An 18863-nucleotide genomic window follows, 5' to 3' on the forward strand; every position below is an offset into this window, starting at 1 on the left:
TGGGGACTGTCTGATGTACTCTGAGGTTCAGTTTATAGGGGAAAACTTTCTCACGTTCATTACTAATAGGATTTCTCCCCAGTGTGAGTTCTCTGAAATCTTTAGGACTGGCATCTAGTTAAAGCTTTCTCACATTCAACCCATTCATTGGGTTTCTCCTCCGTGAATTCGCTGATGCAGAGGTAGATGAGAATTTTCACAGAAGGATTTTCCACACTTACTACACTGTTAAGGTTTCTGTTCTGTGTGAATTTTGATGCCGAGTGAGGTGAGACTTCCTAGAGAGACATTTTCCACATTTACTACACTCATAGGGTTTCTCCCCTGTGTGATTTCTCTGATGTCTTTTTAGGGTTGATTTATGGCTAAAAGCTTTCCCACACTCACTACATTCATAAGGTTTCTCCCCTGTATGAGTTCTCTGATGTTCTCTGAGGTTTGACATGTGGGTAAAAGTTTTCTCACATTCATTACATGCATAAGGTCTCTCCCCACTATGAGTTCTCTGATGTCCAGTGAGGTATGACTTTCTATAGAAAAATATTCCACACTCATTACATTCATAGGGTTTCTCCCCTGTGTGAATTCTCTGATGCACAACGAGGTATGACTTCCTACAGATAGATTTTCCACACTCACTACATTCATAGCGTTTTGCCCCTGTGTGACTACTCTGATGCTCAGTGAGGTGAAACTTTGTATAGAAGACTTTTCCACATTTATTACACTCATAGGGTTTCTCACCTGTGTGACTTCTCTGATGTCTTTTTATGGTTGACTTATGGCTAAAAGCTTTCCCGCACTCACTACATTCATACGGTTTCTCCCCTGTGTGAGTTCTCTGATGATCTCTGAGGTGTGACGTGTGGGTAAAAGTTTTCTCACATTCATTACATGCATAAGGTCTCTCCCCAGTATGAGTTCTCTGATGTCCAATAAGGTAATACTTCCTAGAGAAGGATTTTCCACATTCTTTACATCCATAGGGTTTCACCCTTATTTGAGTTCTCTGATGTACACTAAAGGTAGACGGAGCGGGCGAGGAGGTTTGCCAAAATATGGTATCATGACGGAAGCTCCCTTTTGTGTCACATTTCTGGGGAATGGTAAGGGCTGCATCAGGGCTTAAGTTTCCTCCAATTTCAAAGGTCTTTATTTCTGAGTGAGTGCTTTGATGTCCTCTGCAGTGTAACTCCTGGAGGAAAGTTTTCTCAACTGTGTCTTTATTCTGAAGTTGAGCAAAAAAGTCTTCCTGCAAGTATTTTCCTTGATTTGCCAGACTTTTCTCTAAGAGGTTATCAAGTTTGCTGTCTTATAAAATAAAGAAAATTAAAATGTCTTATGAACATTAAACACATTTCTTATAGGATGCAGCCTTTATATATATGTGCTATATTGTATTTAATTATTTGCTTTCTAGGCACCAAGTCTCCCTGAAATAAACATTCCAACTGTTTATACTATTCCTATACTCCTTGAGAAAAAAGGACAACAAAATTATGATGATTATTACTATATAGTTGGCATTTTAAAAATAAGGAAATGAATGGTAAATAGACAATAGGACTCTCAAAAGTGGTTCACTCAGGAAATCTGAAAATGAGAGACTGGGATGACTGATTATGAGCAGTAGGTAGAATTGTAAGAAAAATCAGTTAACAAGGGTTTTCAAATGATAGATCAAAGAAGGGATTGGACTGAGGAAGAATAACAATGTCCAGGTCCTTATACTTCCAACTAGAGATTACAGTGGGAAGTCTACAAGTTTCCGGCTGGAGTCCCCCCTTTTCTATTCTAAACACATCAACACTAAAATAAATTTATAGTTGCACTAATTTTCTCCTGATTATAGAAACAATTCTATAGCTCAAGCTCAAATCCTCCTGGAGTTATTCACAGAAATACAAATGTACAAGAAGTGTAAAAGTGATGAGAGGTAAAACCATAATTTGACCTAGAATGAATTCACTTCTATATGCTGGCTCTAATGCCTTAGTTTACTATACCAGGGCTGTTCAACAACAAACCTCTCTTGAACATCAAATCGTAAGTTTCCACTTTCACTATGATTACTCACTCTCTTGAAACTAGTCTTAACCATGACTAATCTCTATATAAGCACTCCACCTACTTCTCAACATACTTAGTTTCTATTAGCTGAGATCCTTAACTAGCATGTTTCAACCTGTTTCCAAAAGCCTATTTAGAAATACCCTTTTTATTCATTTCACATAAAAGTTTCTTTCATATGTGTGACTCATCTTACCTAGGCTATTTTAACCTTTGATGTAAAATGCCAGCCCTATGCTAAAACCTAAGGTGGCACTGAACACACTACTCTAAATACAACAGAAAACAGGAGTTAAGTGGCATCATTCTGGAAAACAACTTTTTTTTTTTAACAACTCCAGGCACATTAGATATTCTAGCTACCATTTCACAACTCCATATTTTCCAATCTAGCCTGGCCAGGCTATTTTGTCTCCTACCAGTGGTTCCTTATCTACAATAATATTTTTCAGTTTCAACATTTATCTTCTACTCACAATCCTTTCTCTAAGGAACTCTATATCCCAATTTAAGGATTAAAGATTAATCTAGGTATCTTTTGAGGCAATACTATTCTCTAAACTTGACCGAGAAAATACCTTCTTAGAGCTCCCCAACACTAATTTACACTCTCACAATAAGTACTGCCTATACCATTCATCTTAACAATGAATAGATGGAGAGCACATGTGCACATTGAGGCACACACGTTTTTAAGCAAATTATTATCACTTAAATCAGGATTCATCTTAAAATTAATGGCATGTTGACAGTTTTTTAGCTACCCCTAAAATAATGGTTCCTCTTTCAACTGATACCTTCTTAGAGCCTATAAAATATATTTCATGCAGCTTTGTGCTCCTAAATCTGAAACAGAACTCTCATTCTCTGATTATTTTTGCACTCCTCTGTGATATGATATAAATTAGTAGTCCTTAAAAATGCAGTATGGAACTTCGCTGGTGGTGAAGTGGTTAAGAATCTGCCTGCCAATGCAGGGGAAAAGGGTTTGAGCCCTGGTCCAGGAAGATCCCACATGCTGTAGAGCAACTAAGCCTGTGCGCCACAACTACTGAGCCTGCACTCTAGAGCCCATGAGCCACCACTACTGAAGCCCATGCGCCTAGAGCCTGTGCTCCGCAACAAGAGAAGCCCGTGCACCACAATGAAGTGTAGCCCCCGCCCACTGCAACTAGAGAAAGCCTGTGCACAGCAACAAAGACCCAACGCAGCCAAAATAAAATATATATATATATATATACACACATACATACATATATATAGATAAATAGATAGATATATTTTTTTAAATGCAGTATGTTTCAGAGCTACCCAGACCACTCTCAGTTACACTGGCTTAGTCAAGGAAATTTGACTGCTGCATCAATAAGTATGAAATACCTCTCTCCAACCTTATGGTCAATCCAATGTAACTACACAATATTAATTATATATAATGTCCCAGAAGAGGCAGGAATAAAGTAGGGAATATTCTTTTCTGGTGCATTATAATACACCAAATAATTTACCCACACACATTCATTTTAAGTACATCTTAATTTTTGTATGTGTGTATGTTTTAACATTCTGTTCCAAATAACAAGATACTATTCAGTTTTTTGTTTCTGACCATTATTTATATGGCATTTTTCTACCAATAGACTTTTGCTGCTTGATTTCATATGCATAATTTTCATTTTAGCTTCATAGACCATGGTTGTCCTGCAGTGTGTAATATTCCATTGTATTATTATATCATGATTTAACTTTAAGTTCACATGTAAATTAGTATTGAGGTTCCTTCCAAAATTGGCCTTTTTACAAATGTTGTATGAAAAGTATCTTATTTTGTTTCCCAGTGAAAATGTACAGGAAACTCTAGAAGATAAACCTGGGAGTGAAACAGTACTGAGTCATGGGGAACAGGTATGTTAAAATTTAAAGAAAATGCTAATCTGTTTTCCCAAATACCAATTAATACCGCTCCTGCCTTGCTGATGATTCCCTGCATATCATCATACTCTTGGAATCATAAAACTTCTCCATGTTTGAAAATTGAGTGGGAAGAACATCATACTACAGTGTGATCTGATCTGAATTTGTGCTTCCCAGAGTAAGCTTTTTTCATCTATGCCATTCATCCCCTTCTTTGAGAAATGCCTCTTTATGGACTTTGACTCTTTTTTAAATGGGTTGCTTACCTTTTTACTAACAATTTTAGTAGTTTAATATTTAACATACATTTGAGTCCCAAGTTTTTGTCTCAGGTACTGAATCAGAAAATAAAATATTTTAAATATCTGCTCTCAGAGAGCTTATATTCCAGTGGAAAGAGACAGAGGGAAAAATTCATACTTCACAATAGTATATTAGGTGTTGAGTGGCTGGGAGAAAAATGAAACAGAAAAAAGGAGGAAATAAGACTATTTGACACAGGAGTGACATTTAAAATACGATAGTCATGGAAGGCCATACTAAGGAGATATCTGTCTTAAGAGCTGAATTCCTTATGTATTATAGAAATAAATTCTTTCTGAGGTATATTTATAACAAATATCATTTCCCACTGTTTGATTTGTCTCCTCATGGTTATAAAAATATGAAACAGCATAAATATACATACAACTATTCTGTCCATGATAAGAAACAGTACAGAGTGACCACCCATGGAATTATCATTCTCATAAAGAAACAGAATATGACTGGATCAGAAAAACATCAGGTCTTTCTTAAGCACAAGTTTCTGCATCATTACACGTCACATCACTCATAAAATTTATAGTAATTAATTACTCTCATTTCTGTGCTGTTTTACAACTCTCTTTTAGAGGCCTTAAGAATTTGGACGTTTAGAAAAAATATATTCAATATCGGAAAAGTAAGATGTAACAAAAGTAACGAGATGTAATCCTGATGTTTTTCACATCTTGAAAAGCTAGGAAGCCAAATACATAACTTACAGCTGACAAATCAAGTAATGGTCACAATGATATTGAAGAGGTAAAAACTAAGAGAGATTATAAAAGAAACTAAAGTTGGGTGTTAAAATATGGGAAGGAAGAGAAAGTAAGCATTTTAATTTCATAACTGTTTACACATCAGGTGATTACTAGACATTGTCTAAATAAATGGATCATTAAGCAATTGCATGAGATTATAAATTTTTATGGTCACACCTTAAGCCAAAGTACAACCTAACTACGTTATTAGGAGAAAAACACACTTATTCTAAAAAGAAAAGAAAGCAGGGCTATTACTGAAGAGCTTCTGTAACATTATACACAGAAACAGCATTTAGAAGTAACTGTCGATCAATATGAATGGGCTAAGGTAAACTATTAAAAGAAAATGCTATTAGACTGTATTTGAGACATACCTAAAATTAATTTGGAAAATCAGAAATATAAAGTGGTAAATTAAGAAAACATATAAAAATAATTCAGGATTCACTAATCTCAGTCAAGGCTGAATTCAATTTTTCAAAGTTAAATTCAAGGTTTAATATCATGCCAAAAAAAAATCTCATGAGTATTTTTTGAAATTTGATCAGCTCATTATTAAAACATGTCATAAAGGTGCTGTAATCAATATGAAATGGTCTAGTGTAGAGATATTAAAGAGGCCACAGAAACAACAGAGAAACCAGGACCAAATACATGATTTACTGACTCTTGACTTCTAAAGTAACAATGCATAAAACTGAAGAAAATTCCCCATGTGAATGACTGCTAAATTGCATGTTTGAATGGAAACGTTTATATCATTTATATTTAGAATAATCATCTATGTATTTGGGTTTGTACTGTATCTTGAAGCTTACTATTTGTAAGATGAGAAAATCAATGTGCTAATATTCCATCCCTTTTCTTACACACTCATTTACATCATATTTGGTATACTCTTTACACACTTCAAGATATAAGTCCTCACAAAGAAAAGTGTTTAAACTATTTCACAATGTCCACCTCTAACTGACCATTTTGGATCTAACTTCCCCTGGAGTTGTGTCTAAAGTACTCAACTCACCTGCATGGCTCTTGTTTAGAAATTCTTCCTCTAATAACAATGGATCATCTTGCTCCAACTTGATGATTACATCCGGTTTTGTAAAATAATACCCTGTAAATGGGAAATAATATGGCATTTAGATCAGCTGAACTGGCTTTAACGCACATGAATGTGAAGGAAGGAATAGTTATAGGAGTAGCAAAGTGATGGTGCTCATTTGACCTTTCCTTTGGAGAGGAAACTACAATATAGTTTTTTTCTGAATCTAAAAAGGAATTGATCTCATTAAAGCCCTGAGTCATAAGGATACATAACACTGAGTCTACGTGTACAGAGGTTTAAATAAGGCTCTGCACAGGAACTTCCAATCATGACCATCATGGTGTAAGAGGAATAATGGTACATGCCAATCAACTGGAAACCATGCAAAAATCAATAAAATAATGACCTTTAGGGATTACACATGAGACAATGGCACTGGAAAACAAGGACCTCTGAGAGAAGGGAAAGAAACAGAATTTCTAGGTTATGGTACAGAAAGAAGACACCAAATCACAGCCTGCTGAACTACAGAATGCAAAGTTCAGAGTTCAGGAAAGCCAAAACAATTAGAATTTCTGGAGTAAAATATTTCAGAGGAAAGAGGTACGCTGAGAGAGAGGCAGGAAGCTCTAACAGAAAGGTCACCTTGAGTAAAATTTGTACATTCATATAAGAAAGCTTCCAACAATGCAGGAAAAAGAACCCAAACACAATAGGTGGAAAAATTCCCAAGCATACACAGAGACAGGATGTTTGGAAAGAGTGGAAAGATCTACTATGTGAGGTATTAGATGCTCTGTATCCAAGAGTATTATTGTCCTACTACTGTGACCAAGTTAGTCTTAAAGAATGCTCTAGACCTGAAATAACAAGCAAATACTGAGTTAATTTAAATGATTTACTTGAATTAAATTACATTAGGGGCTTCCCTGGTGGCGCAGTGGTTGAGAGTCCACCTGCCGATGCAGGGGACACGGGTTCGTGTCCCGGTCCGGGAAGATCCCACATGCCGCGGAGCGGCTAGGCCCGTGAGCCATGGCCGCTGAGTCTGCGCCTCCGGAGCCTGTGCTCCGCAACGGGAGAGGCCACAACAGTGAGAGGCCCACGTACCGCAAAAAAAAAAAAAAATTACATTAGAAGCAAGCACTGAAAGGATTAAAATTATTCTCAACTAATTTACTACTCCCCCAAAAAATACCCCAAAGAATTTAAACAAATATCACAAAATCTAGCAGTCAACAATGCAAAAGTCACAATATGTAGCACACTATCAAAAATGACTAAGTATGGGGCAGGGAGCAGGAGACAAGATGGCGGAGTAGAAGAACTTGAGCTCACCTCCTCTCATGAAAACATCAAAAACACAACTGCAATCAACCATTGACAAAAAAGACTTGAACCTACCAAACAAGATATTCTACACCCAAAGACAAAGAAGAAGCCAAAACGAGACGGTAGGAGGGGAGCTTCTGTGATATAATCAAATCCCATGCTCACTGGGTAGGTGGCCTACAAACTGGAAAATAATTATATCGCAGAGGTTTTCCCACAGGAGTGAGAATTCTGAGCCCCACGTCAGGCTCCCAAGTCTGTGGGTCTGGCATCAGGAGGAGGCGCTGCCAGAGCATTTGGCTTTGAACACTAGTGGGGCTTGAGTGCAGGAGCTCCAAAGGACTGGAGGAAACAGAGATTCCATTCTTGGAGGACACACACAAGGTTTCATGTGCACTAGGAACCAGGGCAAAGCAGTGACTCCATAGGAGCCTGTGCCAGACATAGCTGTGGGTCTTGGAGGGTTTCTTGGAGAAGCGGGTGTTGGCCGTGGCTGTCTGTGGGGGCAAGTACACTGCTGGCGGAGGCCTCAAGAAATAATCATCACCATGAGCTCTTCGGGAGATTGTCATCTTGGCACCGACAGCTGGCCCCAACCAACAGCCTACAGGCTCCAGTGCAGGGATGCCTCGGGCCAAACAACCAACAAGGTGGGAACACAGCCTCACCCACCAGCAGACAGGCTGCCTACAGTCTTCTTAACCCCACAGCTGCCTCTAAACAAATCCCCTGACAAGGCCCTGACCACCAGAGGGACAAGACCCAGCTCCACCCACCAGTGGGCAGGCACCAGTCTCTCCAACCAGGAAGCCTACACAAGTCTCTGGACCAACCTCACTGACCAGGGGGCAGACACCAGAAGCAAAAGGAACTACAGTCCTGCAAACCGAGGAATGGAGACCACAAACACAGAAAGTTAGATAAAATAAGACAGCAGAGAAGTATGGCCCAGACGAAGGAACAAGATAAAACCACAGAATAACAACTAAGTGAAATAGAGATAGCCAATGTAACTGAAAAAGAATACAGAGTAATGATAATAAAGATGATCCAAGATCTTGGGAAAAGAATGAGGCACAGATGAAGAAGATAGAATAAATGTTTAATAATGCACTAGAAGCTTTGAGAAGGGAGTTGAACAATACAATAACTGAAATATAAATACATGAGAAGGAATCAATAGCAGGAAAAATGAGGCAGACTAACAAATAAGTGAGCTGGAAGACAGATTGTTGGAAATCACTGCTGCAGAACAGATAAAGAAAAAAGAATGCAAAGAAATGAGAACAGTCTAAGAGACCTCTGGGACAACATTATATGCACCAATATTCACATTATAGGGGTTCCAGAAGAAGAGAGAGAGAAAGGGCCTGAGAAAATATTTGAAGAGATAATAACTGAAGATTTCCCTAACATGGGAAAGGAAACAGTCACCCAAGTCCAGGAACTGCAGAGGCCCAGTCAGGAAAAACCCAAGGAGGAACACACTGAGACACACATTAATCAAATTGACAAAAATTAAAGACAATGAGAAAGTATTAACAGCAACAAGAATAAGCAACAAATAACATATAACAAAATTCCCATAAAGTTATGAGCTGATTTTTCAGCAGAAACTCTGCAGGCCAGAAGGGAGTGGTATGATATACTGAAAGCGATGAAAGGGAAGAATCTACAACCAAGAATCCTCTACCCAGCAAGGCTCTCGTTCAGATTCAATGGAGAAATCAAAAGCTTTACAGACAAGCAAAACCTGAGAGAATTCAGCACCGCCAAACTACCTTTACAACAAATGCTAAAGGAACTTCTCCAGATGGAAAGAAAAAGTCACAACTAGAAACAAGAAACAAGAAAATTATTAATGGAAAAGTTCACTGGTAAAGGCAAACAGAGTAAAGGTAGGAAATCACCCACACAGAAATGATATCAAAGCCAGCAACTGTGAGAAGAGGATGGTACAAATGTAGGATATTGGAAATGCATTTGAAATTAAAAGACCAGCAGCTTAAAACAATCTTGTTTATATACAGACTTCTATATCAAAACCTCATGGTAACCATAAACTGAAAATCTACAATAGAGACACACACACAAAAGAAGACAAAGCAAGGCAAACACAACTCTAAAGACAGTCATCAAATCACCAAAGAGAAAAGAGGAAGGGAAGAAAAAAGCCCCACAAACACAAATTCAAAACAATTAACAAAATGGCAATAAGAACATACATATAGATATGCTCCACCCAAAAGACTTATAGGCTGGCTGAATGGATACAAAAACAAGACCCATATATATGCTGTCTACAAAAAACCCACTTCAGACCTAGGGACACATACAGACTGAAAGTGAAGGAATGGAAAAAGATATTCCAAGCAAATGGAAATCAAAAGAAAGCTGGAGTACCAATCTTCTTATCAGACAAAATAGTCTTTAAAATAAAGACTGTTACAAAAGACAAATAAGGACACTGAATAATGATCAAGGGATTAATCCAAGAAGAAGATATAAAAATTATAAATATATATGCCCTAACATAGGAGCAACTTGATATATAAGGCAAATACTAACAGCCATAAAAGGAGAAATCAACAGTAACACATAATAGTGGGAGATTTCAATGCCACTATTATTAAACCCCACCTTCAAAGGACAGATCAACCACACAGAAAATCACTAAGGAAACACAAGTCTTAAATGACTTAGTTGATATTTATAAGACATTTCCATCTTACAGCAGAATACACATTCTTCTCAAGGGCACACAGAACAATCTCCAGGATAGATCACATCTTGGGTCACAAATCAAGCCTCTGTAAATTTAAGAAGATTTTCATCATAGCAAGCATCTCCTCCAACCACAGTGCTATGAGATTAGAAATCCACTACAAGGAAAAAAACTGTAAAAAACACAAACACATGGAGGATAAACAATATATTACTAAACAACCAATGGATCACTGAAGAAATCAAAGAGGAAATAAAAAAATACTTCAACACAAATGAAAATGAAAACATGATGATCTGAAACGTGGGAGGCAGCAAAAGCAGTTCTAAGGGGGAAGTTCATAGCAATACAACCTTACCACAGGAAAGAAGAAAAATCTCAAACATTAACAACCTAATATTACACCAAAAGCAACTAGAGAAAGAACAAACAAATTCCAAAGGTAGCATAAGGAAAGAAATAATAAAGATTAGAGCAGAAATAAATGAAAGAGAGATTGAGAAAACAATAGAAAAGGTCAATGAAACTAAAAGCTGGTTCTCTGAAAAGATAAAAAATCGGTAAACCTTTAGCCAGACTCATCAAGAAAAAAAGGGAGAGGGCTCAAATCAATAAAATTAGAAAAGAAAAAGGAGTTACAACTCACACCATAGAAACACAAAGGATCTATAAGAGACGACTACAAGCAACTATATGCCAATAAAATGGACAACCTAGAAGTAATGGACAAACTCTTAGAAAGGTACAATCTCCCAAGACTGAACCAGGAAGAAATAGAAAATATAAACAGACCAATCACAAGTACTGAAATTGAAACTGTGATTAAAAAATTTCCAAGAAACAAAAGTCCAGGACCAGATGGCTTCACAGGCGAATTCCATCAACATTTAGAGAAGAGATAACACCTATCCTTCCGGAACTCTTCCAAAAATTGCATAGGAGGGAATACTCCCAAACTTGTTCTATGAGGCCACCATCACCCTGATACCAAAATGAGACAAAGACACCACAAAAAAAGAAAATTACAGGCCAATATCACTGATGAACATAGATGCAAAAATACTCAACAAAATACTAAAAAAACGAATTCAACAATACATTAAAAGGATCATACACAATGACCAAGTGGGATTTATCCCAGGGATGCAAGAATTCTTCAATATGCACAAATCAATCAGTATGACACACCACATTAACAAATGGAAGAATAAAAACTGTATCATCATCTCAACAGAAGCAGAAAAAGCTTTCGACAAAATTCAGCACCCATTTATTATAAAAACTCTCCAAATGTGGGCATAGAGGAAACCTACCTCAACATAATAAAGGCCATATATGACAAGCCCACAGCTAACATCATTCTCAACCATGAAAAGTTGAAAGCATTTCCTCTAAGATCATGAACAAGACAAGGATCTCCAGTCTTGCCACTTTTATTCACTTTTACAGTTTTGGAAGTCCTAGCCATTGCAATCAGAGAAGAAAAAGAAACAAAAGGAATCCAAATTGGAAAAGAAGGAGTAAAACTGTCACTGTTCACAAATGACACGATATTATACATAGAAAATCCTAAAGATGCTAAAAGAAAACTACCAGAGCTAATCAGTGAATTTGGAAAGGTTGAAGGATACAAAATTGATGCACAGAAATCTCTTGCATTCCTATACACTAACAATGAAAGATCAGAAAGAGAAGTTAAGGAAACAATCCCATTTACCATCACATCAAAAAGAATAAAATACCTAGGAATAAACCTACCTAAGGAAGCAAAAGACCTGTACTCTGAAAACTATAAGACGCTGATGAAAGAAACTGAAGATGACACAAACAGATGGGAATATATACCATGCTGTTGGATTGGAAGAAACAATATTATCAAAATTACTATTCTACCCAATGCAATCTACAGATCCAATGCAATCCGTATCAAATTATCAATGGCATTTTTCACAGAACTAGAAGAAAAAAATTGAAAATTTGTGTGGAGACAAAAAAGACCCTGAATAGCCAAAGCAATTCTGAGAAAGAAAAACAGAGCTGGAGGAATCAGGCTCCCTGACTTCAGACTATCCTACAAAGCTACAGTCGTCAAAACAGTATGGTACTGGCACAAAAACAGAAATATAGATAAATGGAACAGGACACAAAGCCCAGAAATAAACCCACACAACTATGGTCAATTAATCTACAACAATGGAGGCCAGAACATACAATGGACAAAAGACAACCTCTTCAATAAATGGTGCTGGGAAAACTGGACAGCAACATGTAAAAAGAATGACACTAGAACATTCTCTAACACCACAGACAAAAATAAACTCAAAACGGATTAAAGACCTAAATGTAAGGCCAGATACTATAAAACTCTTAGAGGAAAACACAGGCAGACACTCTTTGGCATAAATTGCAACAACATCTATTTAGATCCACCTCCTAGAGTAATAAAAATTAAAACAGAAATAAACAAATGGACCTAATTAAACTTAAAACCTTTTGCACAGCACAGGAAACCATAAACAAAACAAAAAGACAACCTACAGAATGAGATAAAATATTTGCAAAGAAAGCAACTGACAAAGGATTAATCTCCAAAATATACAAACAGCTCATGCAGCTCAATATCAAAAAAACCCACAAAACAGAACAATCAATAAATGGGCAAAAGATGTAAATAGACATTTCTCCAAAGAAGACATACAGATGGCCAAAAAGCACAGGAAAAGATGCTCAACATCTCTAATTATTAGAGAAATGCAAATCAAAACTACAATGATGTATCACCTCACACCAGTCAGACTGGCCATCATCAAAAAGTCTATGAACAATAAATGCTGGAGAGGGTGTGGAGAAAAGGGAACCCTCCTCCATTGTCAGTGGTAATGTAATTTGGTACAAGCACTATGGAGAACAGTGTAGAGGTTTCTTGAAAACCTAAAAATACAACTACCATATGACCCAGCAATCCCACTCTTGGGCATATAACCGGAGAAAACCATAATTTAAAAAGATACATGCATCCCAATGTTCACTGCAGCACTATTTACAGTAGCCAAGACAAGGAAGCAACCTAAGTGTCCATCAACAGAGGAATGGATAAAGATGCAAGGCATATCTACCGTGGAATATTACTCAGCCATAAAAAAGAATAAACTAATGCCATTTATAGCAAAAAGAATAAAATAATGCCATTTGCAGATGGACCTAGAGATTATCACACTAAGTGAAGTCAGACAGAGAAAGATAAATATTACATGATATCCTTACATGTGGAATCTAAAAAAATGATGTAAGTGAACTTATTTACAAAACAGAAACAGACTCATAAATTTGAAAACAAATTTATGGTTACCAAAGGGGAAAGGCGGGGGAGGGACTAGTTAGGAGTTTGGGATTAACATATACACACTACTATATATCAAATAAACAAGGATATACTTTATAGTACAGGGAACTCCACTCAATATTCTATAATAATCTATATGGAAAAAGAATCTGAAAAAGAATGCTTATATGAATATTTAAAACTAAATCACTCTGCTGTACCTTGAAACTACTACAACATTATAAATCAACTATACCCCAGTATAAAATTAAAATTAAATTTTAAAAAAATGACCAAGTATGAAAAGAAGGAAAACATGATTCATGACCAGGAAACAAGTCAATCAATGGGACAGAAGAAAAAATGTCATCTGAGATTAAATTTGCTTCCAAGGACCTCAAAGCTGCTATTCTAATACACTCCATAGGTTAAAGAAGATAGAGAAAAACATGAACATGTTGAGAAAACAGTGTTAAAACAAAAGTTCAGAACTGAACTTCAAGGCAGGACAATATACTCCCCGGAGGGGAGAAAAACACTAAAAGACTCCAAAGGGTTTTGTTATAAGGATTACCAATATTTACATCAGATATAAAAACTGACATAGATCTCTTTAATAAGACATGTAGGTTCTCATGTGCTTTTGCACTCATTTTGTTATGTTCCAATCATATACTTATTTGGAAACTGCATTGTTTGCTTGTGAATGGTGCAAAAGGCTAATACCTTAGTGTCGTTATGGCAGCTTTTGACCTCAAAGGCACTCTGAGAAGGTCACTGGGACTCCCAAGTCAAAGGGCCATATGGTCCTAATAGACCTGCCATATTCAGTGCCTTCAGGAATTCCTCATTAATTTCAAAGGGCACCCAGCCAACTGAGCATTCTATTACTCTAGTGGTTCTTAAGTTGTGGTTCTGGGGTGACATATGAGAATTTGCATTTCTAACAAATTTTCCCAGATGATTCAAAAGTCTAATATTAGAGTCTAATATTAATATTAGAATGTCTAATGTTCTGGGGTGACATATAAGAATCTGCATTTCTAACAAATTTTCCCAGATGATTCAAAAGTCTAATATTAGAGTCTAATATTAATATTAGAATGTCTAATGTTCTGGGGTGACATATGAGAATCTGCATTTCTAACAAATTTTCCCAGATGATTCAAAAGTCTAATATTAAAGTCTAATATTAATATTAGAATGGCAAACATTTCTGTTCCCCTGTGACTTATTCTAAATGGCAGCTTTTAAAAAAAAGTCAGTATGCCCAAACATGAGATTTTCAAACTGTTCATGCTTATCTTACAAATTCAGTACATTATTCTTACTAACTTTCTCTGCTAAATAAAGGACCTAAAATTAAGTATTAACTTTCACCTGCCCCAATCAAGTTAGGTTCCTCTTGTCTCCCCAAACCAGTGTCTGGAATCCTGAGCAAACTCAAAGTGCTAGTACTTATCTAAAAATATAATGACACTTTTAGACAAATGAATAAATAAAACCCATTGCCAGCTGACCAGATCTAAAAGAAAAGTTAAGTCATCTGGATTTTAAAAAATTATACCAAGTGTAAATATGAATCTACACAAAAGAAATAAAGAGAAAAGTAAATGGATAATATATAAATAAAACACATTGTTCTTGTTTTAAAAATATATTAAAGTGCAAATAACATTTTATAAGAAGAAAACAAGGTATTATGTGGATTATAAGATATGTAGAAGTAAAATAAATGACAACAAGAACACAAAGGATAAAAGACAGAAAAGGAAAATATTCTGTAATAACAAAGTTGAAGTAACAAGATATCTGAAGGCAGACTGACACTTCAGAGATGTATATTTAGAAACCACTAAAAATACAAACAAGTATATCTCAGAAGCCAAAAGTGGTTAAAGGAGATTCATTAAAAATAAGTAGTTAAGGGAATTCCCTGGTGGTCCAGTGCTTAGGACTTGTGCTTTCACTGCTGAGGGCCCAGGTTCAATCCCTGGTCAGGGAACTGAGACCCTGCATGCCACACAGTGCAGCCAAAGAAAAAAAAAAAAAGGTGGGGGTGGGGGGGAACGAGTTAATCACAGAGAAGGTAGGAAAGAGGGGGGAAAAAAGACAAAAAACTAGAAGGTAAACAGCAAGAAGGTTTCAAATTCAACCACAAAGATAGTATTAAATATAAGTGATATGAACATTTTGCTAAAACACAAAAATTGTCAGAGCTAATAAAAAGTAAAACAAACATACTCTCTTAGAAACTGACTGTGAATGTAAAGACACAAGTTAGAAATAAAAGGACAGAAAAACTATATATCACACGAAGCACACAATAAGCAAATGATAGTCTGACTATACAGTACCAAACAAAATTCAGGAAAAGAAATACTACCAGGAATAAAAATAAACAATGGAAAATGCTAAAAGGGAAAATTCATCAGGAGGATGTAACAATCCTAAGTGCTTTGCCACTTAAAAACAGAGCTTCAAAATGCCTGAAGCAAATCTTGTTAAGAAAGATAACACACAAATTATACTTAGATACTCACATTCCTTTCTCAATATTTAATAAAACAAGTAGATAAGATATTAAAAGGATATAGAAGCCTTCAGCAATATGATCGGCCCACTGGAACTAATCCCCATCAAGAAAAAGTACTCTTTTCAGTCACATATGGAACATTCCCCAGAATCATATGCTAGGCCCTAAGACAAATTTCAATACATTCAGTAAGACTGAACCATGCATGAAATATTATCCAGAGTGACACACAAACAAAGGATATAAAAATTATAACAATAAGAAATTATGAAACAAATAGTTGGAAAGTAAACAAATTCTACAAAACCAATGGATCAAACAAGAAATCACTGGACATTTTAAAAAATATCTTGGATTAAATGAAAATAAAAACACAACATCAAAACTTGTGTGATGCAGCTAAAGCAGTTTTCAAAGGAAAATATAGTGCCTTATGCTTACATTAAAAAGCAAAACCGGGTGGCGCAGTGGTTAAGAATTCGCCTGTCAATGCAGGGGACACGGGTTCGAGCCCTGATCCAGGCAGATCCCACACACTGCAGAGCAACTAAGCCCATGTGCCACAACTACTGAGCCTGCGATCCACAACTACTGGGCCCACACGCCGCAACTACTGAAGCCTGTGCGCCTAGAGCCTGTGCTCCGCAACAAGAGAAGCCACCACAATGAGAAGCCCGCGCACCACAACGAGAAGCCCACACAACACAACGAAGAGTAGGCCCCGCTTACTGCAACTAGAGAAAGGCTGCATGTGGCAACGAAGACCCAACGCAGCCAAAAATAATTAATTAAAAATAAATAAATAAAAATAATAAAGCAAAACCAAGTCTCAATTCATGAGCTTAAATTTTATCATAAAACAGCAAAGAAAGGAAGGGCAAGGTAAACCAAATCAGTATAGAAAATCCTAAGGTATCCAGAAATAAATAAGTAAACTTCTGAAAGTTAATAACCAGGTTCATCAAGGTTGCAGAATACAAGATAAATATGCAAAACTCAGCTGTATTTCTATGTACTAGCAATGAGCAATCCAAATATGAAATAAAGAAAACAATTCCATTTACAATAGCATCAAACAGAATAAAATACTTAGAATAGCTTTAACAAAAGTATAAATCTTGCCCATTTAAAGCAACAAAATATCATTGCAATAAATTTTAAAAGGCCTAAATAAATGGAAAGACAGATAATCTCAATGTTCATGGATCAGAAGAATTAAAGTTGTCAAGATGGCAATACTCCAGGAGTTGAGCTACAGTCGAACCCTCTCAAAATCTCAGCTCTACTCTTTTACAGAAATTGACAAACCAATCCTAAAATTATGGAAATGCAAGTTACCCAAAATAGCTAAAACAACCTTGATAAAGAAAAAACTTGGAGGGCTCACACTATTCAATTTCAACTACTCTGTTATAGAAAACACTCCTGTTTCTCATCTATATTACTGTCTCTACTCACAAAATACTTCTGTATTCTCAATACTACTTCACTGCTGGTCACTGAATGTGTAGAGGTTTTTCCCACTACCAGGCAACTGCAATACAAGCAAGGTGTCCTACATTCAATTCAGTTCTGACATATCTACTTAGAGTTTGCATCAGATCCCACAGGCTAGGGGTTCAGTCCCACAAGATTGCCTCTCCTCACACTTTAGATGTCAATTACAAGTCCGGGATGCTACCTGTGCTTCTGACCAGCTAGCTATAAATGGGAGGTTCCCACATCCTGGTCCTCAGGTTTAATTTGCTAGAATGGCTCACAGAACTCAGGAAAACAGTTTGCTTACTATTAATAGATTGCCAGGTTTATTACAAAGCATACAACTCAGAAACAGCCAGACAAAAAAGCTGCATAGGGCAAAGCTTCCATGCCCTGTCCAGGAGCATCAGCCTCCCACCACCTACAAGTGTTCACCAACAACAAAGCTCTCTGAACCCCAGAGTTCAGAAATTTTTATGGAGATTTCATTATGTAGGAATAACTGTTGTTAGTAATTATGTCAAGCCCTGGAGGTCTGGGGGTGGGCCTGAATGTCCCAACCCCCAAATCACTTGATTGGTATTCCTGGCAACAAGCCTACATCCTCAGGGGGTTTCCAAATGCTACCTCATTAACATGAACTACGGGCATGGTTGAAAGGGGCTTGTTACCAATAACAAAAGACACCTCAATCTCTCTTACATTTAGGAAATCTCAAGGGATTTAGAACTCTGTGCCAGGAACAGGGATGAAGACCAAATTTTCTTTCTTATTATAAATCACAATATCATACTATACTATTAAGGTAGTACTGGTGTGAGAATAAACATTATAAAAATAAAAATAGAGACCAATGGAATAGAAGTGAGAGGACAGAAATAAACCCTTACATCTATGGACAACTGAATTTCAACAAGGGGGCTACAATTCAATCAGAAAAATATAGTCTTTTCAACAAATGATGTTGGAAAACACTTCACTATTCACATGCAAAAGAATAAAGTTGTAACACATACCATCTATAAAAATTAACTCAAAATGAATAACAGACCTGAATGTAGAGAAAAAAATTATAAAATATACAGAAAAAAATAGGAGTAAATGTTTTTGACTTTGAGTTAGGCAAAGTTTTCTGAGATTTGACAAAAAAGAGGAAAAGAGAAAATAGTCCAGCTGGATATTATCAAAATAAAAAACTTTTGCGATTCAAAGAGCTCCATGTAGAAAGTGAAAAGACAACTCATAGAATGGAAGAAAATATTTACAAAACATATAACTGATAAAGAGACTTGTATCCAGATTATATTAAAAAATCTTAAAAGTCAACAATGAAGACAAATAACCCAACTTATAAATGGAGAATGGGATGT

The 18863-nt window shown here is 36.4% G+C and overlaps 1 protein-coding gene across 1 annotated transcript in view; it reads right to left on the reverse strand.

The window, feature by feature from the left end:
* Positions 1 to 220: 220 nt before the first annotated feature.
* The window catches only part of LOC309964597 (uncharacterized protein), a gene marked incomplete at its 3' end in the record, with an annotated part of 35465 nt that continues 16822 nt past the window's right edge, over positions 221 to 18863 (reverse strand). The window contains exons 4-5 of the mRNA XM_082843709.1: positions 6076 to 6168; positions 221 to 1311 (exon numbers count right to left, since the gene is read on the reverse strand). Of these exons, the coding sequence (XP_082699835.1) occupies positions 221 to 1311; positions 6076 to 6168 (1184 nt within the window). The remainder of the gene's footprint in view (positions 1312 to 6075; positions 6169 to 18863) is intronic.

The sequence above is a fragment of the Leucopleurus acutus genome (assembly GCF_964270905.1).
Source record: "Leucopleurus acutus genome assembly, chromosome: 7".
Classification (NCBI taxonomy): domain Eukaryota; kingdom Metazoa; phylum Chordata; class Mammalia; order Artiodactyla; family Delphinidae; genus Leucopleurus; species Leucopleurus acutus.